The 25,108-nt window shown below is 34.8% G+C and overlaps 1 protein-coding gene across 1 annotated transcript in view; it reads right to left on the reverse strand.

Annotated features, from left to right (window-relative positions):
- Positions 1 to 4,669: 4,669 nt before the first annotated feature.
- Positions 4,670 to 25,108, reverse strand: part of LOC311072038 (uncharacterized protein) — a 46,293-nt gene continuing 25,854 nt past the window's right edge. The window contains exons 55-120 of the mRNA XM_084096741.1: positions 24,471 to 24,481; positions 24,306 to 24,350; positions 24,144 to 24,191; positions 23,985 to 24,032; positions 23,829 to 23,876; positions 23,698 to 23,742; positions 23,539 to 23,586; positions 23,120 to 23,161; positions 22,944 to 22,991; positions 22,796 to 22,843; positions 22,629 to 22,676; positions 22,492 to 22,539; positions 22,362 to 22,409; positions 22,228 to 22,275; positions 22,094 to 22,153; positions 21,966 to 22,010; positions 21,761 to 21,805; positions 21,611 to 21,658; positions 21,475 to 21,519; positions 20,946 to 20,993; positions 20,818 to 20,856; positions 20,651 to 20,698; positions 20,505 to 20,552; positions 20,340 to 20,387; positions 20,207 to 20,251; positions 20,057 to 20,101; positions 19,662 to 19,709; positions 19,504 to 19,548; positions 19,332 to 19,379; positions 19,196 to 19,243; positions 19,063 to 19,107; positions 18,881 to 18,928; positions 18,698 to 18,745; positions 18,540 to 18,584; positions 18,367 to 18,414; positions 18,231 to 18,278; positions 18,102 to 18,146; positions 17,914 to 17,961; positions 17,731 to 17,778; positions 17,573 to 17,617; positions 17,407 to 17,454; positions 17,271 to 17,318; positions 17,142 to 17,186; positions 16,936 to 16,983; positions 16,278 to 16,325; positions 16,153 to 16,200; positions 16,007 to 16,051; positions 14,127 to 14,174; positions 13,986 to 14,033; positions 13,844 to 13,900; positions 13,664 to 13,708; positions 13,539 to 13,583; positions 13,342 to 13,389; positions 13,106 to 13,153; positions 12,953 to 13,000; positions 12,805 to 12,852; positions 12,655 to 12,702; positions 9,674 to 9,838; positions 9,472 to 9,531; positions 9,038 to 9,085; positions 8,672 to 8,719; positions 8,343 to 8,390; positions 7,701 to 7,724; positions 7,462 to 7,509; positions 7,036 to 7,080; positions 4,670 to 6,779 (exon numbers count right to left, since the gene is read on the reverse strand). Of these exons, the coding sequence (XP_083952867.1) occupies positions 6,694 to 6,779; positions 7,036 to 7,080; positions 7,462 to 7,509; positions 7,701 to 7,724; positions 8,343 to 8,390; positions 8,672 to 8,719; positions 9,038 to 9,085; positions 9,472 to 9,531; positions 9,674 to 9,838; positions 12,655 to 12,702; positions 12,805 to 12,852; positions 12,953 to 13,000; positions 13,106 to 13,153; positions 13,342 to 13,389; positions 13,539 to 13,583; positions 13,664 to 13,708; positions 13,844 to 13,900; positions 13,986 to 14,033; positions 14,127 to 14,174; positions 16,007 to 16,051; positions 16,153 to 16,200; positions 16,278 to 16,325; positions 16,936 to 16,983; positions 17,142 to 17,186; positions 17,271 to 17,318; positions 17,407 to 17,454; positions 17,573 to 17,617; positions 17,731 to 17,778; positions 17,914 to 17,961; positions 18,102 to 18,146; positions 18,231 to 18,278; positions 18,367 to 18,414; positions 18,540 to 18,584; positions 18,698 to 18,745; positions 18,881 to 18,928; positions 19,063 to 19,107; positions 19,196 to 19,243; positions 19,332 to 19,379; positions 19,504 to 19,548; positions 19,662 to 19,709; positions 20,057 to 20,101; positions 20,207 to 20,251; positions 20,340 to 20,387; positions 20,505 to 20,552; positions 20,651 to 20,698; positions 20,818 to 20,856; positions 20,946 to 20,993; positions 21,475 to 21,519; positions 21,611 to 21,658; positions 21,761 to 21,805; positions 21,966 to 22,010; positions 22,094 to 22,153; positions 22,228 to 22,275; positions 22,362 to 22,409; positions 22,492 to 22,539; positions 22,629 to 22,676; positions 22,796 to 22,843; positions 22,944 to 22,991; positions 23,120 to 23,161; positions 23,539 to 23,586; positions 23,698 to 23,742; positions 23,829 to 23,876; positions 23,985 to 24,032; positions 24,144 to 24,191; positions 24,306 to 24,350; positions 24,471 to 24,481 (3,229 nt within the window). The 3' untranslated portion in view covers positions 4,670 to 6,693. The remainder of the gene's footprint in view (positions 6,780 to 7,035; positions 7,081 to 7,461; positions 7,510 to 7,700; positions 7,725 to 8,342; positions 8,391 to 8,671; positions 8,720 to 9,037; positions 9,086 to 9,471; positions 9,532 to 9,673; positions 9,839 to 12,654; positions 12,703 to 12,804; positions 12,853 to 12,952; positions 13,001 to 13,105; positions 13,154 to 13,341; positions 13,390 to 13,538; positions 13,584 to 13,663; positions 13,709 to 13,843; positions 13,901 to 13,985; positions 14,034 to 14,126; positions 14,175 to 16,006; positions 16,052 to 16,152; positions 16,201 to 16,277; positions 16,326 to 16,935; positions 16,984 to 17,141; positions 17,187 to 17,270; positions 17,319 to 17,406; positions 17,455 to 17,572; positions 17,618 to 17,730; positions 17,779 to 17,913; positions 17,962 to 18,101; positions 18,147 to 18,230; positions 18,279 to 18,366; positions 18,415 to 18,539; positions 18,585 to 18,697; positions 18,746 to 18,880; positions 18,929 to 19,062; positions 19,108 to 19,195; positions 19,244 to 19,331; positions 19,380 to 19,503; positions 19,549 to 19,661; positions 19,710 to 20,056; positions 20,102 to 20,206; positions 20,252 to 20,339; positions 20,388 to 20,504; positions 20,553 to 20,650; positions 20,699 to 20,817; positions 20,857 to 20,945; positions 20,994 to 21,474; positions 21,520 to 21,610; positions 21,659 to 21,760; positions 21,806 to 21,965; positions 22,011 to 22,093; positions 22,154 to 22,227; positions 22,276 to 22,361; positions 22,410 to 22,491; positions 22,540 to 22,628; positions 22,677 to 22,795; positions 22,844 to 22,943; positions 22,992 to 23,119; positions 23,162 to 23,538; positions 23,587 to 23,697; positions 23,743 to 23,828; positions 23,877 to 23,984; positions 24,033 to 24,143; positions 24,192 to 24,305; positions 24,351 to 24,470; positions 24,482 to 25,108) is intronic.

A 25,108-nucleotide genomic window follows, 5' to 3' on the forward strand; every position in this document is an offset into this window, starting at 1 on the left:
GAAAGAATCAGTCTATGAGATGTTAAGGGTTTTTCTTTCTCTGATAATATTTCTACACAGTAGCTGCTCTTTCAAAGCATTATTGGTATCATGCATAATTGTCAGTTTAGTGTTCAAACAATTCAATTAATTATATTTTTGTTCTACAACCACATGGTACTGATTTGTTTACATGTAACTTAGTTTCATTACACATAATCCAGTCCAATTATGATGCTAATTAGATTATGACTTTAAGAGTCGACGCTGCGCCGCCTTAATCCACCGAGCGGATGGCCAACACTCGAGTCATATCTGAGAAGACTGAACTTAATCTGTTATCCAGGATTATTGAACTATTTCACTGTTCTAGCGTTTTCAAGCGGCCACTTCAGATGGAGAACTCATTGAATTTCAGAGTTGTGCATGAGAAAAAGGCTGTCTGAAGTCCTGAATGACTGTTTGTTTTACTTCTGGAGCAGTTTGAACACAGGCAAAAGTCTATTTAAAAGACCCTTCAGTGCAAGCCAGAGATATCTGCATCTGTATTGAAAATGTCTGGGAGAAGAACAACCCCGTGTCTGTTAGATATAATACTATGAATGATCGTGCAGCCCTCTGAAGATGACCGGTAGTAACCTCTCCACAACTTGAACCTGCCAGGAGGGGACACGTTGTCACTGGGTCAAAGTTAATCCTATAATCTGTGTTGTATTTACGTAGGAGCATCATTCGATCAATTTGACCAACCATGTTCAGATGCTTCATAGTCTATAGTGTGACGTCACTGGCCAAAATTTGTCACAACCTCTTGTATACACTCAAATATGATATAGGCTATAATTACAAAGTAAACAGCAGTTAATGTTTATTTCATTTCAAGCAACATTTTCTTTATGGTTTTAGTTAATAACCCTGTATGCAATAGTCCGGTCAAGACATGGCTGCTATAGCTCATAATGATTCAATCAGTGTGTTCCAGATTTGTACAGTGACGGTTTAGCATGACCCATGGCTGTCACGACAGCTTCAGTCTAACAGTGAAGCAGATTGTGAATGGACTGTTTCAGTCACAAAAGCGCCGTAATTGGAGTGGAAAGTAATGAGCCATTGTTCTCTGCACTCACGGCTGACCTAATAGCATGAGACTCACGAGAAACTTGCTCTGATTAATGAAACAAATGTTTAACCACACATCACAATGCAGTTTTGCCAGGACAAACACTGAGACAGGCAGCTTCACTTAAATATTGCTGTGATGAGAACCGGGTTTGGGTTTGCATTGGGAGCAATTGTAAAAAGTAATGACACAAATTAACCCTTATTGAATGCAGCTGGGTTGCATTTCCCTTTACCCTGTATACTTGGATCATAGTTTTTGAGGTTCATGTAACTTGTTCATGTTGGTGCAGTCTGGCTGCTACCATTTACAGATGAATTTGTGCCAAGATAGCAGTTTGATTGGACGTGTATTGAGGATTTTATGTCAATATCAAAAGATATAGGAAGCGATTTCTTCCTGCATTCAAAGTAGGCATGAAGTTTGATATTGTGGTCAGTATCACAGAAGTTGTGATAGTCTTTTCTTTCCTGTTGTGATGAATATCCGAGTAAAACGGCTTCTCAAACCAGAAATAATGTAGGGTAGGACTTGATTTTGTTGACTGGTTCCTTGTAGTTTGCTATTGCTGTGATGTCATGTGTGTGACAGGTATTTTGATTAAAGATTATAAGAGCACATGAATTTTATATATATATATATGTGTGTGTGTGTGTGTGTGTGTGTGTGTGTGTGTGTGTGTGCACGGAAAAATCATTCATAATAAATACTGCAGTATTCTATAAAAAATAAAAATTTTGATTTCATGTTGGCTTTAAAGGTTGATAAGTCTATTTTGCTATAGTAACTTAACATTAGTGATTAGTGATTTCAATTGCATTCCCCCCCCAAAAAACATTGCAGTTGCTTGCAAAACCATTGTGATGGAAATAAAATGAGTTGGGAGGAAAAACTATTTCTCGGTGCTTTTGTGAGCGAATGCAAATTATCTTAGGGCAATGCAACACTTCTGAATGGAGCACATGAAATGTGAAGAAAAATTATATTTCAATACATAATTAGCTCGCAATATCATGGCATTTTCTCACGAAAATAGTAACTTTTGCATTTTCTGTTATATAATAAAGAATTTGTAGTATTTAATGTTCATTTGTAATGTGTATTGAATGATTCCTCTGCATTTATATTGAGTAGCAGTGTAGATGAAAAGACATCAGTTGCTTGATTAATTTAGGAACTGAATTCTAAAACCTATAATAAAGTAAAGCTTTCATTTCTTTTAGATCACCACAGGTGTTTCCAAAATGCCAAGACTACCGTGTAGACTAATTTTGTCTACAAACTGACTGAGCGAGAGAGAAAAAAAGCGAGAGGATATGGGGGGTCTATTCAGCCCCTCACTCTATGTCAAGTCTCTGTGGTCATTTGTCAGGAAGCATGAATGCTTGCCTTCATCTTCTCCCTTTTTTTTCTTCTGCAGGCCAACCACGGTTCAGCTTTAAGCTGATTTTGCCTCTCTTCTTTGTGGGCCGAGAGTAGTCCGTTCTTCCGTAGCCAATAGCCTATAAGTTTGGGAGTGACATCACTGCCAGATTATGCTCTTGCCAAGCATCATGAAAGAAACTCTCCCCGTTGTTCCCCAATGAAAAGAAAAGAGGCAAAGAGGCTCTGGGAAACCCTGACACTCCTCCATGTCTGCCATGGGAACTGTTAACACAGAAGAGAAAATATTTCGGTCGACAATGCACAGATTGTAATCAGGCACCGTTCCAGGACTGGACCACGGTTCACTCTGGGACTCAGCTTTTAATTTTAGAGTAGTCTTGTTGCATAATGGATAGCAATGTTAAGTGTGAGAGAGTGATTCAAACGAATGTGTGTTCATTTGGTTTCAGTTTCAAATTTGTAATAATGGAGGGATGTCTATGTGCAAACTCTTCCATTGCTGAAAATCAACAGCCATCTGTTCTACATATGTTCCAATATTGATTTTCTTGTCATTGTCGAACCAGTGAGAACTATTTAAAATTCCATAGTAGTCGCAAATAAATAAATGTCAAATAAACTTGGAGAGGAAAAAGTATTCCTAAAAATAGTAATGATTAGCTGCAATCCATTGTGAAAAACACACACACACACACACCATCAACTGCTCTTTAACACAACTATCTAATCAGCCAATCACATGGCAGCAACTCAATGTAGACATGTACTGTAGACATGGTCAAGGGAATCTGAGCATCAGAATGGGGAAGAAAGGTGATTTAAGTGACTTTGAACATGGCATGATTGTTGGTGCCAGACGGGCTGGTCTGAGTATTTCAGAAACTGCTGATCTACTGGGATTTTCACGCACAATCATCTCTAGGGTTTACAGAGAATTGTCTGAAAAAGAGGAAATATCCAGCAGTTCTGTGGGTGAAAATGTCTTGTTGATGCCAGAGGTCAGAGGAGAATGGCCAGACTGGTTCAAGCTGATAGAAAAGCAACAGTTACTGAAATTACCACTAGTTACAACCGAGGTCTGCAGAAGAGCATCATAGCTTACCTGAGTATTCAAGACTCAGGTTCTCAATTCTCAATTCAATAGAGCAGCTTCGGGATGTGGTGGAACATGGAGATTCTCATCATGGATGTGCAGCCGATAAATCTGCAGCAACTGCGTGATGCTATCATGTCAATATGGACCGAAATCTCTGAGGAATGTTTCCAGAACCTTGTTGAATCTGTGCCACAAAGAACTAAGACAGTTCTTAAGGCAAAAGGGGGTCCAACCCAGTACTAGCAAAGTGTACCTAAAAATTGTTGCTTATATGTTGCTTATTTATTTTGGAATTATTTTTGTTAAATAAATATTAACACAGCATACTACTTTTATTTTGTTGTTCAAACCAGATTTTTTTTATTGTCTCGATATGTAAAACCATAGAATTCAAAAGGGTGTACTTTATTTTTAACATGACTGTGTGTATATAATAAAATATATAGCTTACCATGCAAAGGGAATTTGAGGATAGGCTCAGTTAGGAATGGCCTCTGTTGGCATGGGGATGTTTAAGTTTTTTTTTTTGGATGCTTGAATAGCAGTCTGGCAGGAACCTTGAATAGCACAAATCAGGGTGTGCATACCAATGCAGTTAACACACTGAACTTTTGGCAGCTTTTTGTAGGATAGATTACAAAAATGTGCATGTTTCTGAATCCTTAATCTTTTAGAATCATCTAAATTATTTTAAAAAGCTATTTAAATGTAGCTATTTCACTCTACATTACATTTCAGTTATTTAAATGCAGTTTGGATCACTTAATATTGTAAAAATAGTTTAATGTGAATACACTTATTCATATGTTATTAATTAGCAATTGATTTTAGGTTTACATTTTTACTTGCCTTTATAGGAAAATTACAAAAGGACCAGAAAGGAAACATGAGAGCCTATTGCAGTAACGCCACCTACTGGTGATGGTGGATGTTGCCATGATGGGTGATATTGAAATATTCAAAGAAAAGAAAAGACAGAAATGCTGTTAATAAAAAACAAATGTGAATAGCATAAAAAGTCTGTAAATAAGTAATTCTGTAAATAACAAATAATTCTATAGCTTTGTACAAAAAAATGTCAAACAATTGGTTTGATAATTGCAAACATTTATTTCTTCTAAGTCTTAAATCAGACCTTCAGCAGAATTTGAGTCTATTACAGTTAGAGTTGCATTGCAGTTCTATTGGCATTTACAGTTGCATACAGGGCTCTTTTTTGATCGGTGACCATATTGTTGATTCTCTTGAAAGATTTATAAATCTGATTTCAGTTTATGGCTATAACTTTTACAGAGAATGTACATATTAATACATTTCACAACTTTTGTCATTTTGAATATATGACCGCAAAACCATGCAAAAGACAACCCCCACCCCACAATATTACATGAGAAATTATATAATTCTAATTACAAAAACAAACTAAATATGGTCTGGATTAGATCAAATAAAATTCATGCAAACATCATGCAAAACTATTATCTTTGAGGAACATATATCAATTGTGAATTATATTTAAAAGCAACACTTATGCAAAGAACTAGTTTGAAAAAGTTATTCATTGCTGCACAGTTTGTATGAAAACACGCCAACAGGCCCAAAATCTTACTGGTTAAAGTAAGTCAAAAAACGACCTATTTCCGTAACAATCGAGTACTGTTATAGTATGCATATGCAGAGAAAAAAAATAATATCACATACTTTTGAAGATCTTTGTACAGAGACATGAGTTTATCCTCTATGGAGCCACATGCTGAACTCCTGCAGAAAAGACATTTGCAGTAAAAGAAACGGCTCCGGGGTGGCCCACTGGCGCAGCACATTTTAGGAGTCTCATTAGTACACACTATTAAACACTCACTAACATCATTAAATCAAGTAAAGGAGAGCTCTACTAATGAGCTGATGAGAATCAGGTGCAGTGCCAGGGATCCACCAAAGCCAGTGCTGAGAAACACTGTGCTTACATGCAATACATTTCATCTGGCACATCATTTTATCCCATACTGAAAAAAAATCTTCTGTACGAGTATAATGTGCAATGCAGACTATTTTTACAACACAATCAGAATTCCATTTAATTAGGTAGGTCTATCCATGTAATATCGCGAAACACCCACATTTTCACCTACATAAACTATTAATGTTCTGTGGAAAAATGCGGTAGTGTTTGCAATGTAAAAAGAAATACATTCGCTTGGATTAAAACAGTGCAGTTTCCTTGATGTTTAATGCGTTTTCCTGGATTTAGCACCACTGTTTAGTTTCATTTCTTTATGCAAAATCCAGTGTGTTCCTTCATACAGAGCACTGAGCAAAACATTTGTTTCATAGAGCCTGAAGTATAGATCTATAAACATGATTTATTGGCAAACTATATATGATTTATTGGCAAATTTTATTAAATAAAATGTATGGAAAACTAAAAAATAAATAAAAAAAATAAAAAAATAAAATTATCTATACATTCAGAGGAACTGAGCTTACTGTCCAAAGCCCTTATTTCTCAGTGCAGTTGTTACGTCTGTAAACGGTTTAGTAAACGTTGTTACTAAGAAAATATATATTTGTTTACATATTTCTTGATCTATTATATCTTGATCTATTCCTCCGTTCCTTCTGACAGAAAACAGTGGAATGCTTTGAATTAGCACCCCATCAAAATGAGGTAATGTACCTTATATATAAAAGATTGTATGATCTTAGTACCTGGACAAACTATACTCAAATCCATGGTATCAATTAAGAAATGCATATCCTTGAGATAATGCTTAATGCAATGTTTGCAACCTCTGTTCTTCTAGAAACAAACTTTGTTGCATTATTTTCCTGTTATCACTGTAAAGCTGCTTTGAAACAATCTGTATTGTAAAAAGCGCTATATAAATAAAGGTGACTTGACTTTAAACATTTGAGAAAGAAGTTTTCCTTCGAAATCCAGGAAGTAACTCATATCTCTTTCACATTTCTAGGTCGTTGTTGGTGTAATGCTGTGGGACCTACTGTGAACCTCTATGCTGCATCCCATCAGCAGGTTCCTCAGTCTTCAGAGGTCTGTCCTCCACTGGCCTTGACATGTTGTTTAACGTCAGACTCAGAGGTTCGGCTGGACTCACCACAGCGGCGGTGAAAAGGGGAAGAACGGATACTGAGTATCATCCTCATCCACAAAGAAACACTGGAAGTAGGGAATGTCCTCTGTAGAGGAAATCAAATTAGAGGCTGTTTTTAGGATTTTTTGGGGGGGAAGAGCGCATACAAAGAAGTACAGTGAACAGACTTTTGTCTCTGACTTTGAAATATTTCTTTTGTCAAGATGGTTTATAAATTAAAACGATATTGCTTTAAAAAAACAAGCACATACTGTATGTATGGTATATATGGTTTGATCATAATGCATATAAAGCTTCACCATGTTCTTGAGTGCAAACTTGATATAGTGACAAAAACGTACCCTCCTCTATCTCTGGAATATCTTTGGTGACATCAGGTTCTACTCCTACAGTAAAAAAACAAAAAACAAAAAAAACATTTTCTAAATTTGTAACTTATTTTACACCACACACACACACACACGTTGGGTTTTCATGTTTTATGGAGACCTTCCACAGACATCATTTTTATACTGTCCAAACTGTATATTCTATCCCCTAACCATAACCCCCAAACTTACCAATCACAGAAAACTTTCTGCATTTTTACATTTTCAAAAAACATAATTTAGTCTGATTTATAAGCTGTTTTCCTCATCGGGACCAATTTTTTATTATTTTTGTCCTCATAGTGTAGGGTTTACCTGGACTACACACACACACACACACACACACACACACGCACACACACGCACACACACGCACACACACACACACACAAATCTTACCTTTTACTTCCTTGTCTATGACAGCTTCCTTCTCCGTTGGCTGGACTACTGATTACAGAACATTCAAAATATCAGGTAAAATGTACATAGGAGGGGTTGTAAATAATCAATATGTTGCCCATAATCAGAATACGTGGACTTCACATTATACCCTAACTGCTTGACTATTAAATTGGGGGAAAAAAGCAATTAATTAAAAACAAACAAGCCTTTATTCACTCATGACTAAAAAAGCATACCTTTTTCTTTGACAGGCTCAGGTTCTAATAAAAAAAGAAAAAAAGAAAGGAAAATAGCTGTGTTAAAAGTATCCTATGTTGACATGTTCTAAAGCATATACTTCATGCATTCTTTTTTACTGGGAAGCGGATTCCTGTTCATTATGTGCTGGATTGCTCTGTGGGATTAATACTTTCAATATTTCTTCTCAAGCAATATATTCATGTCTACAAATATATTTTTAGCAAGTATGTAGATGTAAAGATTTCTATACTCCTGAATTAACTATTATATACTATTCAGATATCATATGATCAACCATTAATGTTAAGTCTGTTAATGAATATATGAAATTATTATTATTATTGGAGTGTAAAAATACAGAACTATTGCTGAAATGAAGAATAACATTGTTAAAAGTCTGTTAGTAAATAATATTTCTTTGCAATCAGCCATAGTACCATTCTGTAAAGGTTCCTTAACTTTGACTTTTTCACGGGTGATTTCTAGCGTCAGGAAAGATTTTTATTTAACAAACACTGATACAAAAACAACAATGTATCTTTTTACTTTATCCCTTACGAAACTAGGAGAAAGTCAATGTGTTAGATGAGTTTTTACAAAATACATACATTTTTAGGAGTAAAAAAAATACATTTTACCTTTCTTTTTGGGCTCTGGTCTGATCTTAGCTTTTGGAGCCTCTTTGTCTAGGATAAAAAAGTTACTCATTTTTAATGTGGATATAAATAATTAGTTTTGATAACCTTTCATCTAAATAACAATTCAAGTACTTTACAAAGAAATGAGAATAAAAGCATTAATATTAATATACTGTATATAAACTAAATTTTTTATAAAAATGCACTTCTGATTTGGGTTTGTATGGTCTTAATTGCCCACGAAATCAAAGCATTCATAAAATTGCGTACATTTTTTTATATATATTTATATATTATACCTAGTGATCTACTGAAGTTTTCTGACATACCTTTCTTTCCAAGTGCTGGTTTAGTGACGTTTTTCAATGCATCACGTTCTGTGTTGAGGAGAAGAAAAACTTTGCTAAAGCTGAATGAAAGCTTCCATTTCATAATTGAGCCGGATATAATTTACACTCATCTTGTACTGTATATATGCAAAATACAGAGCTGACGAAAAGACAATATGGATAAAAAGTACATAAAAGTCTGTACACAAAAAGTAGAAGTGCAAAATGTAGAATATTCAAATATTGCTCTTACGAAGCTTCGATTTCATTAACAAATTGTCTCTGTCAACTTCCAAAAGAAAAAAAATATTCCTGAGAATAAACAAGTAAAATAATAGGTTGGATTATAGAATGATTGCCCATTACCTTTTTTTAAATGTGCTGCCTTAGTAACGTTCATCAGAGCATCACGATCTATAAAAGAAAAAGTTTCACTCACTCGCAGCATGTGAACATTGCAGAGGGAATCACACTTTATATAAAAATTTGTAAACCTGGTTTCACAGAAAGAGCTTAGATTAAGCCAGGATTAGGCCTTTTCAGTTCAATTAGGACATTTAAGTAGCTTTTATAAACACGCCTTAGAAAAAAACATTACTGGTGTGCATCTTGAGACAAAACAATGGCACTGACATATTTGAAGAGATATCTGTGCAAGTTGCTTTCAGTTGAAACCGCTCAAATATGCACTTTAGTCTGGGACTAGGCTTAAGACTTGTATGTCCAGTCTGATTCCTGTTTAGTTGTAGTTTGATGACTATAATTCATGACTAGCTTGTGAAATTAAGAAATTTTGATACCTTTTTTTGCTTTTTCCTTGGAGACTGCTGGTTTTACTTTCACACTGACGTTGTCCAGCTCTGTAAAAGATACAAGCAGCACGTAAATCAAGAAATTATTTGTAATGTCAGCTTTACTTTGAATTATAATTGAGGGAAATACAAGTTTATTTGCAGCCTGATAATGTCAAAATTGTAAATATTTCTAGCATGGATGAAATACCTTTCATTGTTCTGTTGTCCATCCGTAAAAGTGTAATTTGATTTTGAGTGGACTCCAGATCACTTTTCATTTCACCAATGTCCTTCCTCATTAAATCCAGAAGAGACAGTTTTTGGTTGATGGAGTTCAGGAGCTCCACATTCAGACCGATAAGACCAACATCATCTGTGTGTTCACAAGTGTTTTGAAATCATTTGTGTAATGATCTGTGGCCATTCAGACAGGCTCTTATCAGTTACACTTTATTTCGATAGACCACTTTAGACATTTTTCTAACTATGCAACTAGTATAGTAGACTGTTAGGTTAGGGTTAGCAGAATACGTTGACGTGCAAAGTTACTTATCGTAAAAACTTTAGATATTCAAAGACGTTGCACTCATATTACTATGAAAAGGAGAAAGAGGAACGTGCAATATGGCTGGTCCAGCCATTTCGAAACAAAATTTATGAGACAGTTGTTGTCAGATTTTATTGCCGCATTCAAATATGAAATTTAATCGTAACGCTTGATGAACAGCTTTGGAGAATTTGATGTTTCCCCATTTAAAGTGATAGCAGCTGTACTTGCTTGACTGAAATAGCAGCCCGAGAGGTGTTTCAAAGATGGTCGCCGAGTGAAATGACTTGCCTTAAAGGAACTTTGCTTATAGTCAGTAGAATGTCTGTTGAGTGACCATCAAAATAAAGTGTTAGCAGATATTAAAGGATTAGTTCACTTTAAAATGAAAATTAGCCCATGATTTACTCACCCTCAAGCCATGATGAATACAATCGCAGTTATATTAAAAAATATCCTGGCTCTTCCAAGTTTTATAATGGCAGTGGATTGCAACCAACAGATTGAATATTCTATACAGTATTATAGAATAGTCGCATTACTCGCATAAGTTGCGCTTTACATTTAAGCGGAATCCGTATGTTCGTTTGGCAGGATGCTAGTTATTTTACTTACTTTATTAATACTTAAAGTTTTAAATATTCATAATTTTCTTACACAAACTCATCATTTTGCTTCAGAAGGCCTTTATTAACCATCTGGAACCATTTGGAGTTCATTTACGATGGATGGATGCACGTTTTTGAGCTTCAATCTGTTGTTTGCAATTCACTGCCATTATAAAACTTGGAAGAGCCAGGATATTTTTTAATATAACTCCGATTGTATTCGTCTGAAAGAAGAAAGTCATATACACCTAGGATGGCTTGAGGGTGAGTAAATCATGGGCTAATTTTCATTTGAAAGTGAACTACTCCTTTAAACACAAGGGGCCCTATCTTGCACCCAGCGCAATTGACTTTGTACACCGACGCATGTATCATTCCTATTTTGCACCCGCGCAAAGCGCGCTTTTCCCTCCACAAAAGCACGTCGCTAAACTAGGGAATGAACTTGCGCTCCCTGGGCGGTTCAGCGCAAAAAAGGAGGCGTGTTCCGGCGCAAACGTTCCTTCATGCTATTTTGCAGGTTTAGAAAACAATTGCGCCACTAACCAGGAAAAAATTGTTTAAAGTCAGTGGCGCGTTGCGCATGTTATTCATATGCTATTTTAAGGGCGCATGCTTGGCCATAATCAATGTAGCGTGTGCACAACGCGAATACACTTTGATTCTCTCATCTACACAGAAGCAGCAGTTTTCATTTTTGCAAATCATACATTATTACGATAGATAGATAGATAGATAGATAGATAGATAGATAGATAGATAGATAATTTATTATAAAAGCATACATCTAGCTTACACATTTACCCAAATTATCATACGCCTTTTTAACCGAAGTTAATTTGGGTGGGTTTCTCCATCCCCAACGTCCCTGACGAGAGCGTTGCTCTCCTCGGCTGTGAACTGCTCCTGGCGCGCGCCTGGCAAATCCGCCGTTACGCCGGTTTCACACTGCACGCGTTGGCAGAGCGTAAGCAGCGCAGGAGCAGTGCGTGTGGTGAGCAGGAGCAGGACACGCGCGTTTTGCTTTCACACTGGAACCGTTTGTCACGCGCGGCTGAACCGAGGCGTGTGTACAGACAGACGACTCTATAATGGATAAGTTGGCATTGCTTTATTTCGTTTTCAAATACATTTAAGAGAAAATACTTGTCAAGAAGCTTATTTCATTAATAATTTCATTTATATAACTTTTGGTTCATCTTTGTTTTTATTGTTCGGGCAACAAGTTTGTTTTTGGACATTTGTTTTCTTTTTAAATTGCTTTTGGTCATTTGATTGACTGTTTAAAACACAATAGATATCATCAATGCGCTTTTTGGGTAAAACTGCGGTGTATTTTGGCCATGATCAATGCATTGTCACTTTAATTCAGCGTAAGCGGCGCGTTAAAAATAGACTGGGCGCCGAAACTATCGCGGCACTGCTGTTCCTGCTCTGCTCCTGCTACGCGCTGCCGCGCCGCTTCTGCGTGCGGTGTGAATGCACTCATTGATTAACATGGACGCCGAAAAAAATACGCGCTGCTCACGCGCCGCTGACGCTTGCGGTGTGAAACCGGCGTTATGATAGGAATCTGCTTTAGAACAAGCGCGCCTGCTCTTAAAGGGAATGTGAGATGACGATCTGATTGGTTTATTTCACGTTACGCCCAAACCACACCTATGAATAATGAAGCTCTTCAGACCAACCCATTTTAGATTTGCGCCTGGCGCAAGAGTCATTTATCCCGCCGGGAAAATAGCAACAGCGCCAAGACCCGCCCACAAAGTTACTTGCGCTTTGCGCTTTGCCACTTGCGTTTCAGATCGTTAAAATAGGGCCCAAAGTCTACTAATACTCTAATGGCTAATAGTTGAAATGTAGTTGCAAAGTTATTTATAGTTAATAGAATGTCTAAAGTGGGCGATCAAAATGTAACTTTTGTGCAATTGATAAGAGGGTAACATGAGAATAAATTGTGAAAAAAGCTTTAATTATACTTGAACATATAATTACAAAAACAGTATAATTACAACATTTCCAAAAAAGACTTACCTTTTTTTGGTTCTGGTGCTGGTGCCTTTTCTTTAGCGACTGTAGGCTCTATACAAGAGTATCGTTTCATGTGATAATAATTTTATACAAAAATCATATTACAGAAAGCAACACTACGTATATGCAGGATTATTTCATTTGCATCCATACCTCTCTTTACAGGAGCTCGCTTAACTTTCTCCTTGATGACTTCAGCCTCTGAAAAGGAAATGATGCAAAAATATTTGGAGAATATAAATAAATTCATGTAAAATATACATTTTCTTTAAATTGGAAGTAAAATGTTGGTAACTCTTACCTTTCTTCTCAGGGGCTGGTTTAGCTTTCTCCTTGATGACTTCAGCCTCTACGATGTTGATCAAATAAAAACATACAGAATAAATAAAAAACTTAGTATAGCATAATATAAAATTCTGCTTGGTGTTAATTAGATTGTTACAGTAAATCAAACCTTTCTTCTCGGGGGCTGGTTTTACTTTCTCTTTGATGACTTCAGCCTCTAAAACAGCAATAATAATAATAATAATAAAAACAGAATAAAGGCAAAAAACCTCTTTGCCTTATGGCTTGGCAAAAAAATTGATGACTGAAATAACCTTATTTCAGGAGGCTAAAACCTGATTTGCTAGAATAATCACAATATACAGGAGGATATCACACAAAAAATAGAAGCACATAAACTCATACCTTCCTTCAGGAGGGCTGGTTTAGCTTTTTCTTTAATGACTACAGCTTCTGAATTAGTGATGATGAAAAACATATTTAGAAATGTAAAACACAGAACTAAGGAAAATTGTTATCGTTACAGCTTATTAAATAGCTGTAGTTTAATTTACCGTTCATTCTAACATTCAAATGGTGTTAATCTAGCACACAAAAAATACCTTTCTTTGGAGCTGGCTTTGGCTTTTCTTTGGTTATTTCGGGTTCTGTGAAACATGGCAGTAGAATTTTATGATAGCAAATTAAATAAATGGAAAAATTAAATTAAAACGTCAACTGTAGGTACCCTTTTCTTCAGGGACTGGCTTTGCCTCTTCCTTGGGAACCTTGACTGAAAACGAGATTTGAAATAAAGATTTGTTTCTGAGAAAACCTTGAAATATGAAAACATGCATATGGTGTTCAGTTATGTATTCAAATTTGCAAATGTTAAAAGATAAACATTGATTATACTATATTTTAATACCTTTCTTTGTAGGTTCTGGCACTGGTTCAGGTGCCTTTTCCTTACGAACTTCAGGCTCTGTAAAACAGCATTGATTCATGTGATGAATGATCGTACAGTGGGAAGCAACACCATTACAGGATGATTTCATTGACATCTATACCTTTCTTTACAGGAGCTGGTTTAACTTTCTCCTTGATGATTTCAGCCTCTACAGTGATGACAATATAAAAATATTTAGATGAAGAACACATTTTGGCTTAGGGATAATGTCAATTTAATAACATATAACAGTAACTCAAACCTTTCTTCTCAGGGGCTGGTTTAGCTTTATCTTTGACGACTTCAGCCTCTAAAATAATGATAATATAAAATATTTAAAATATTAGCATTATCTTAAAACTGGCCAAAATAGAAATATGTTTTAACATTGTTCCCTTTCAAAGAGGAACTTTGATGCCGTGTCTGATATTGATGCTATGGGGAACGCCATCAGCGTGACCGGTGTCTGAAGCATGTGTGAAAAAGACGTACATTTTTTGGCTGGCGAGAGTCCATGGCATCACAAACCGAGCGCCGTAAGTTTGTATGTGCGTGTAAAGGCCAATTCACACTGCACCGACAGTCGCAGACCAATGCCGTCAGTCCCCACATTACAGTGCGTAACTTATCAGACATTCTAATCCTGAGTTAGTATGTTCAATTGGCGAAAGCAAACTCCGACAGATGCCAACAATCTCCGATAAGGGTAAGACATTGATCTTACAAAACTCTATGAAGTGTCTGTTGCCGTCTTGTCGGTGTGGTGTGAATTGGCCTTTAGATAACACTCTTTTGGAGTGTGTTTGACTCCTGAGGGAACTGAATGCGCTCATTATGATGCATTCACGGTAAGAAGAGCGTATTTGGCTCTCAAAAATAGGGCTGGGCAAAAAAACTGATTTTTCGATTCAATTGTTTTTTACAAAATGTGGTCGATTCAATATCGATTCTCAAAAACCACGAATCGATCTTTTTTCCATATTCTTTTCTGTGAACAGTTAGATTCCCTCTACTTCGTTCATATTCCTCCCCAACTACTGTTGGGTCTTGAATTAGGATGTATGGTCCCCTATGAATGGGTGATTTATAGGCCTCTCTATTATGACCCAGGTTCAAGAACCTGACAAGTAGAGGTAGACTGCCTAAGGGGCATCCCTCCTGGTTATCTATTGCATGCTATAGTTTGCACTGGAGTAAAAAGCTAGCTATAGCATGTACTGGAGAAGTGCCTATATGTAAGTTAGGGTTGAGCTGCTCTCCTTCAGTGTACTTGGGGTTTTATATAAACTCCCCTGCGGCCTCCTTGGGGTTGGCGTATGCTGAATGAGAGTTATTGGCAAGATAAAGAAGCAGCAGACTGCCTTTCTCTTGTCTGGGACATATCTCCCCTATGGATGGCCCTAAGGGTTGATGCTACATTAATAGAGTTATGTAGGCAATGCTAACAAGCAGAGGAAGTTTGTCAACGGTGCTTCCCTCCTTGTTATCTGTCACATACTATGGTCTAGAGCTCAAAGAAAAAGACGACGCACTAGCTATAGCGGGTCTTAGGTAGTGTGCCTTTACTCTAGGCAGGGTATGAGCTGCTCTCCCCCAGTCTTCTGGGGTCTTTAATTAGGGCCTAAACTCCCCTGTGGCTCCCTTGGGGTTTAGAGTCGGAGTAATGAGAGTTACTGAGCACACTGCGTTATGCCCTGCTCTCATTTTCCTCCCTTTCCTGTGTATGAGAAGTAGAAGCATGGCGTGAGCACTCTCCCCTAATTGCTATAGGGTATTTAAGTAGACCTGGAGCTCCCTTGCAGTTTCCCTAGGGGTTGAGTTTTCATGGTGAGTGTCTTTGGCAATTATATTATGCCGCTCTCTTTAAGTAGTGGGAATATCGAAGGTCCTTTGGTCTCCCATTTGGTCGGCTACTCCCTAAGGGCTTTGTCAAAGTAAAAGAAGTTGACATAGCTGAGTCACTTTTTTATAGCATCTCGTTGCCATGTCTCCATCAGACAAAAGATTTGATGACGTGTATTACAGGTACCCTTTTATAATTATACCTTTTATAATTAGTGCCAATATCAGACGTGCAATCTCATTCCCCTTCTCAGGGAACCAGGGTTACATACGACATTTTTCAAATATAAACTGCTCTACCTTTCTTTGTTGCTGGCTTTGGCTTTTCTTTTGTTATCTCGGGTGCTGCAAAATATGGGGGTTTAACTGATATTTTTGAATATCAGGCAGATATTTCAGTTTCAAGCATGCACATTACCCTAATTTTTACCATGGGGAGATCTCACCTTTTTTTGGTGCCGGTTCAGGGGCCTTTTCTTTAGCAACTTCAGGCTCTATAAAACAGTATTAATTCATGTAATGAGTAATCATAAAAACAACAGCACATGCAGGATTTCATTGATATCCATACCTTTTTTTACAGGAGCTGGTTTAACTTCCTTTTTGATGACTTCAACTTCTAAAATATCAAAAATATTTAGAGAATGAGAAAAACTTGATTTGAGTAAATTTGAGCTTGGTCTTTAACTAGAAATCACACATCAAGCTATGTTAAAGGAGAACTCCGGTCAATTTTAACATTGAGCTAATTTTTTTGTAAATTTGGAGTGCTGTCAGTACAGAGAACAACGACAAAAATCGGTGTTGCCTACACCGTGTTATCCTCTTTTTAAAATTTGCACCCTGTTGACTTAAATGGGGCAAGTTTTAAACCTGCTTTTAGCCTCTTAACATCCTTGATGGACTTCGACCGAAAACAGGAAGTAAATACATGTATGTGCGCTCGCTGAATTAACATCAATTTTATTCATATCTTTCACATCTACTGCAGTCAGATTCACCCGTGTTCACTCTGAAGGAATCACTCCACATGGCTGTGCACTTGTAATGACACATCAAGGATGTTAAGAGGCTAAAAGCAGGTTTAAAACTTGCCCCATTTAAGTCAACAGGGTGCAAATTTTAAAAAGAGGATAACACGGTGTAGGCAACACCGATTTTTGTCGTTTTTACAAAAAAATGAGCTCAATGTTAAAATTGACCGGAGTTCTCCTTTAAGTAACCCTTACCTTTCTTCTCAAGAGCTGGCTTAGGTTTCTTCTTGATGATTTCGGCCTCTGAAGTGTTGATAATATTAAATAAAAAGATTATTAGCATGATCTTAAATTTTCTTTTTCAAAAATTCATGAGAATAGAACCTTAGATTTATCCTTAACACCGAATAAAAGCACACAATGTAAAAAAACCACAACAACATCAACAAATTTGTTTTTACCTTTCTTCTCAGGGGCTGGTTTAGCTTTCTCCTTGACTTCAGGCTCTGAAAAGATAATTTTGTTTACTGTGAATTTTTTTGTTTTCTTTAAAGTACATATTACATATTTTGGGATTAAAAAAAACTCACCTCTTTTTGGTTTTGGTTCAGGAGCCTTTCCTTTGGAAACTTCAGACTCTATAAAACAGTTTTATTCCATGTGATACTTGAATTACTATACAGTGGGAAAGCAACAGTACACACTGTGATTTCATCCATACGGTACCTTTCTTTACAGGAGCTGGTTTAACTTTCATCTTGATGACTTCAGCCTCTGAAATGGCAATGATAATATTAGAGACTGTAAAAATCTTACATTTATGAATCTTAACTCCATCTTTAACACGGGAAAAAAAAAAAAATCGCACATTGAAAAAAAAGGCAACTCTTACCTTTCTTCTCAGGGGCTGGTTTAACTTTCTCTGTAACTTCAGCCTCTGAAAAGAAAATAATGTAAAATTATTTTGTGAGGAAAAGAATTTCTTTAGCATAATTTTTGTCTTTTTCTTACAAATAAAGTAAAATGAACAGATAAAACAGTAAATCAAACCTTTTTTCACTGGGGCTGGTTTTACTTTTTCTTTGATGACTTCAGCTTCTGATATGGCAATGATATTATATAGAGATTGAAAAATATCTTCAATTCATAAGAATATAATCTTAGATTTATCCTTAACACCGAATAAAATCAAACAATGTAAAAAGAAAAAGAAACACAAATTTTATTTTTTACCTTTCTTCTCAGGGGCTGGTTTAGCTTTCTCCTTGATGACTTCAGCCTCTGATATGGCAATGATATTATATAGAGATTGTAAAATATCTTCAATTCATGAGAATAGAATCTTAGATTTATCCTTAACACCGAATAAAAGCACACAATGTAAAAAAAACAAAAAACAACATCAACAAATTTGTTTTTACCTTTCTTCTCAGGGGCTGGTTTAGCTTTCTCCTTGACTTCCGGCTCTGAAAAGATAATTTTGTTTACTGTGAAATTTTTTGTTTTCTTTAAAGTACATATTACATATTTTGGGATTAAAAAAAACTCACCTCTTTTTGGTTTTGGTTCAGGAGCCTTTCCTTTGGAAACTTCAGACTCTATAAAACAGTTTTATTCCATGTGATACTTGAATTACTATACAGTGGGAAAGCAACAGTACACACTGTGATTTCATCCATACGGTACCTTTCTTTACAGGAGCTGGTTTAACTTTCATCTTGATGACTTCAGCCTCTGAAATGGCAATGATAATATTAGAGACTGTAAAAATCTTACATTTATGAATCTTAACTTCATCTTTAACAGAAAAAAAATAAAAATAAATAAATCGCACATTGAAAAAAAAAGGCAACTCTTACCTTTCTTCTCAGGGGCTGGTTTAACTTTCTCTGTAACTTCAGCCTCTGAAAAGAAAATAATGTAAAATTATTTTGTGAGGAAAAGAATTTCTTTAGCATAATTTTTGTCTTTTTCTTACAAATACAGTAAAATGAACAGATAAAACAGTAAATCAAACCTTTTTTCACAGGGGCTGGTTTTACTTTTTCTTTGATGACTTCAGCTTCTGATATGGCAATGATATTATATAGAGATTGAAAAATATCTTCAATTCATAAGAATATAATCTTAGATTTATCCTTAACACTGAATAAAATCAAACAATGTAAAAAGAAAAAGAAACACAAATTTTATTTTTTACCTTTCTTCTCAGGGGCTGGTTTAGCTTTCTCCTTGATGACTTCAGCCTCTGATATGGCAATGATATTATATAGAGATTGGTCAATATTTTCAGTTCATAAGAATATAATCTTAGATTTATCCTTAACACCGAATAAAAGCACACAATGTAAAAAACAACAACAACAACAAATTTGTTTTTACCTTTCTTCTCAGGGGCTGGTTTAGCTTTCTCCTTGACTTCCGGCTCTGAAAAGATAATTTTGTTTACTGTGAAATTTTTTGTTTTCTTTAAAGCACATATTATCTGCTTGTGTTGGGATTAAAAAAAACTCACCTCTTTTTGGTTTTGGTTCAGGAGCCTTTCCTTTGGAAACTTCAGACTCTATAAAACAGTTTTATTCCATGTGATACTTGAATTACTATACAGTGGGAAAGCAACAGTACACATTGTGATTTCATCCATACGGTACCTTTCTTTACAGGAGCTGGTTTAACTTTCATCTTGATGACTTCAGCCTCTGAAATGGCAATGATAATATTAGAGACTGTAAAAATCTTACATTTATGAATCTTAACTTCATCTTTAACACGGGGGGGAAAAAAAGTCGCACATTAAAAAAAAAAGAAAGAAGCAACTCTTACCTTTCTTCTCAGGGGCTGGTTTAACTTTCTCTGTAACTTCAGCCTCTGAAAAGAAAATAATGTAAAATTATTTTGTGGGGAAAAGAATTTCTTTAGCAAAATGTTTGTATTTTTCTTACAAATAAAGTAAAATGAACAGATAAATCAGTAAATCAAACCTTTTTTCACAGGGGCTGGTTTTACTTTTTCTTTGATGACTTCAGCTTCTAAAATGAAATGATTATATAAAAGCATTAGCATGATCTTAAAACTGACCAGAGACTTTTTTGGCCTTATTCTTATTGATAAATTGGAGTATCTTTCTTTGGTGCTGGCTTTGGTTTGTCTTTAGTTTTATCAGGTACTGAAAAACATGAGAGTTTAACTTTAGAACTTTAACTTTAAATAGCAGATGTAATGTTGTGTAATGTAAGTTAACATGTAAGTTTTCAAATATCCTGTAATAAACATATTGGTAATTTTAGCAAAGCAAGCAAAGAAACAAGTCACAATTGTCAACATTTGCTACGCTGCTGATAAATCAGCAATATTAGGTCATATACTAGATGTGTACCTTTTTCTTTAGAGACTAGTTTTGTCTTTTCCTTTGGAACTTCAACTGAAAGGGAATAGAAGATAAATAAGGATGTTTCAGAGCAAAACTTACTAAATGAAAACATATATATGACATTCAAGTTTTCAAAATTGCACACACACATAATACCTCTCTTTGCAGGTTCAGGTGCCTTTTCTTTAGGAACCTTCGGCTCTATAAAATCGTACGGTTTGGTGTGATAAATGATTATCATACATTATTAAAACAACAATATAAGCAGATTATTTAATTCAATGTATACCTTTTTTTACAGGAGCTGGTTTAACTTTCTCCTCGATGACTTCAGCCTCTGAAAGGAAATTATGTGAGAATATTTAGAAAAATTATATCTTTTCTTTTTTGTGAGAAAACATGAATTTGATCTTTAACTTAGGGGTTTAAGCACACATGAAATTATAACATCTACCTTTTTTCTTAGGGGTTGGTTTGGCTTTTTCCTTGATGACTTCAACCTCTAAAATGTTGATAAAATAAAAACATTTAAACATTATAGTAGTGTAATATAACATTTATGCATATTGTTATCTTGATTGTTAGCACAGTAAACCAAACCTTTCAACTTAGGGGCTGGTTTAGCTTTTTCTTTGACAGCTTCAGGCTCTACAAAACATAAAAAATAAGAATATTTCAGTTTCATAGTGTCAAACAATTAAGCTTTTCTGCATAAAATGTTTTGTTGTTGCTATGATTAGATTTACAATGTTCTAGAAGAAACTAACCTCTTTTGGGTTTCGGTTCAGGAGCTTTTTCTTTAGAAACTTCAGAGTATATAAAACATTATTATTTTATTTTTTTTGCATGTGATAAATGATCATAATAATGTCATAATCAGTAATTCCATCCATACCTTTCTTTATAGGAGCTGGTTTAACTTTCTCCTTGATGACTGCAGCCTCTGAAAAAGGTAATCGTAAAAATATTTAGATATATATATATATCGTTTAAAAGTTTTAAATCCTAAAAAAAGTTTAAAGTGTACACACCTGTTTTCAACATTGATCATAATAATAAATGTTTCTTAAGCACTAAATCAGCAAATCAGAATGATTTCTGACGGATCATGTGACACTGAAGACTGGAGTAATGATGCAAAAAATTCAGCTTTGATATCACAGGAATAAATTGCATTTTAAAATATATTCAAATAAAAAAAAGTTATTTTAAATTGTACAAATATTTGACACTATTACTGTTTTTGCTGTAATTTAGGTCAAATAAATGCAGCTTTAGTAAGCAGAAAAGACTTCTTTTAAAAATCTTACTGATCTAACTAAACATTTGAATGGTAGTGTATACTGTATATATCATTTTTTTGGCAAAATATCAACTGGATTGTTTAGTTTAGGTGAAAGGACACATGAAATTATAACTTTTACCTTTCTTCTCAGTGGCTGGTTTAGCTTTTTCCTTGACTTCAGCCTCTAAAATGTTGATAATATAAAATATTTTAACATCACATTTTATTTTGCTTAGGAACTGTATTAATTTCATAGGTAACACAGTAAATCAAACCTTTCTTCTCAGGGGCTGGTTTAGCTTTCTCCTTGATGACTTCAGCCTCTACATTTTTATGGCATAACATATGAAGTGAAAGCAAAAGGTTAACATTATCTCACAACAGAAATTGTCAATATTTTCACAAATTAATGCAAGTAAGCATACCTTTCTTTGGTGTTGGCTTGGGTTTTTCTTTAATTATCTCCGGTTCTGCAAAGAAAAGAAGAGTTTAATGTAAAAAATTTAAAAAATAATAATAAAAAAAGCAGACATTTGTTGCATCTTCTCTCAACTTGCGATATGCATCAAGTCAAATCAAATCAAGAGGTCATATAAGATACAAACGTGAATTTTGAACTAGATGCTTAACCTTTTATTTCAAGGACTGGTTTCACCTTTTCTTTTGCAACCTCGACTAAAAGGGATGACAACAAAAAATGATGATTTGTTTCTATCATATGGAATATACAGACAAAAAACTGTACAGTATTTGAATACCTTTCTTTGTTGTTTCAGGTGCCTTTTCTTCAGAAATGTCAGGCTCTATAAAACAGTATTCTGTTGTGTTATGAATAAACATCATACAGTGGAAAACAACAGTATACGCAAGATGTTTTGTTTGACATCCATACCTCTCTTTACAGGAGCTGGTTTAACTTTCTCCTTGATGACTTCAGCCTCTGAAATGATAACATTACAAATATGTTTAGAGAAAGAATAGCATTTTGATAATGACAAAACATCAATCAACACAAGTAAGTCAAACCTTTCTTCTCAGGGACTGGTTTAGCTTTCTCTTTAGTAACTTCAGGCTCTACAAAACAAAACAAAAAGTAAGGAATTTCAATCATGTCAAATAATGCAGTTAAATGCACATCTGTGGGAAGACATCTCACCTTTTTTGGGTTTTGGTTCAGGAGCCTTTTCTTTTGCAACTTCAGGCTCTATAAAAACAGTTTAAAATTGATCTGATGTGATTGATCATACAGCGGAAAGCGACAGCATATGCAGGATATGATTTCATTTCATTCACCTTTCTTCACAGGAGCTGCTTTAACTTTCTCCTTGATGACTTCTGCCTCTGAAATGAGAATGGTTTAAAATCTTTAGAGATTGTAAATGTCTTCTTTGCATTATCTTAACATTTATGATACCAAAAAGTGAAATCACTCATGATGCTAAGTTAATGGTAACTCTTACCTTTCTTCTCAGGGGCTGGTTTAGCTTTCTCTTTGATGACTTCAGCCTCTGAAATGATGACCATTATATGAAAATACTTTTTGCATAATGCATAATATTACATTTTGCTTGGAGGAAACATTTTAAATATTATTATAGTAAGTCAAACCTTTCTTCTCAGGGGCTGGTTTAGCTTTCTCTTTGACGACTTCAGCCTCTGCAATGATGATAATATAAAATATGAAGACAAACCAGTTCTATTCTATTTTGCATTAAAAAACAAAAGATCAGTGTTCTCTTAAAAACTAGTTAAAAGAAAACATTAACCTTCATTGATATCTATACCTTTCTTTACAGGAGCTGTTTTCTCCTTGATGGCTTCAGCCTCTGAAATGGCAATGATGTAAAACATATTTAGAGGTTTTAAAAGATGTATAATCTTCTTGTGGAAAGGTTAATTTAATTCTCAGCCATTTTTCTCATGGGCTGATTTAGCTGTTATAATATAAAAACATTTAGGGGAAAAAAGGAACATTATTCTAAACTAGCTTGGTGAAAATCTGGGTACTTTCAATACATTAAAACACAAAATAAAGTATAAAAAAATGATAGGATAGATGACAGTCATAAAAATGAATTTTTAGTTTTAATTTGTTATATGAATACACTAGCTGGCTGGTAAAAGATATAAATATACTAAAGTACTACTACTATTTTAGGATACATTATTGTTTCATGTGATGAATAATAATTCATATCCAAACCTTTCTTCTCAGGGGCTGGTTTGTATTTTTCTTTAATGACTTCAGCTTCTGAAATATGTGAAAATATACAATATTTATAGAAACAAAAGTCATGAAACATAAGTTCCAGAAGAAAGTATTTTTATAATAATAGACAAAAGCATTTATTGACATCCATACCTTTCTTTGCAGGAGCTGGTTTTGCTTTCTCCTTGACTTCAACCTCTGGAATGGCAATGTGGGGATTGTAAAAGATAACTGAAATATTATCTTTCGAATTTGTCTAGATAAAAATATTAACATGAACTCACCTTTTTTCTCAGGGGTTGGTTTAACTTTTTCCTTAATGACTTCAGCCTCTAAGATCATGATAATGCAAAACATATTTTGATTTTTTTTTTTGTTGTTTAGTTGTATCATGTTGTTAAAGAAAATAGTAATTTAATTCTTAATACAGTGAGTCAAACCTTTCTTCACAGGGGCTGGTTTAGCTTTCTCTTTAATGACTTCATCCTCTAAAATGTAAAAAATAATCAAATAAAATGCAAACAATTAGCATTACCTTATAAAAGGCCAGTGGTAAAGCCGTTTTAAGCATTATTCACACTAATATTGAAATAGGTTACCCTTCTTTGGTACAGGCTTGAGTTTTTCTTTAGTTATTTCCGGTGCTGCTGCAAAACACAAAGGTTTAACTTTACAATTTGCAGATGTACAGATAAAAATCAAGGCACTGCATTACATAATTAGTAAAAGTGATTTTGAATTAACATAAACTCGATATGTACCTTTCTTTTCAGGGACTGTTTTTTCCTTTTCCTTTAGAACCTCAACTGGAAAGATATCACAAGTTAGATTGATATTTGTTTCTAAAAGCTTATATGAAAATATTTGTAAGGCAAGCATTCAAAATGGCTGATTTTAAAAGATACAAAACTTTAGCATATAAACACCTTTTTTAATGGGTTCTCAGGGCTGCCAACTTTTGAGTTTAGCTTGGAGTGAGATTTTTTTTTTTTTGGCGAGGGGGGGGGGGGGGGGGGGGTATGTAAAAACAAATATTGCATCACAATAAGTGTAATTGTGATTGTCAAAACATTTGGTAACTAAATAGAATTTTATGAAGTTTAGTGACAACATGTTACAATGTTTACATTGTACAATGACTGGTATAGGATACAGTTTTTATTATTGCTTGACAAATTTCAAGATTTCAATTCCATTCTTGTGATTTGATTCCGATTTTGATTCAATATTGACTAATTTGGATACATGTTTATTTTAAATTTTATTTAAAAATATAATCTCACCTAATGCTGTAAACATAGAGGGCCCAGTCTGCTGGTATTATTAAAGGTTAAAAATAACATTAAATTAAATATAATGCAGTTTTTGTTATAATAACAATTATTTAATGACATAAGTAAAAATATAATAAATATGTAATATAGTGCTCAGCAAAATCTCCTCTCTAGCTATTTTTTCTATTCAATTAACATGCTATAGTCGTTAAATGGCTTTCCTGAGGTAAATGTAACGTTATGTGACATAATTGTTCTCCTGCCGTTATATTGACCTCTTTCCGTGGTTG

Source organism: Abramis brama (genome assembly GCF_963993115.1).
Source record: "Abramis brama genome assembly, chromosome: 21".
NCBI lineage: Eukaryota > Metazoa > Chordata > Actinopteri > Cypriniformes > Leuciscidae > Abramis > Abramis brama.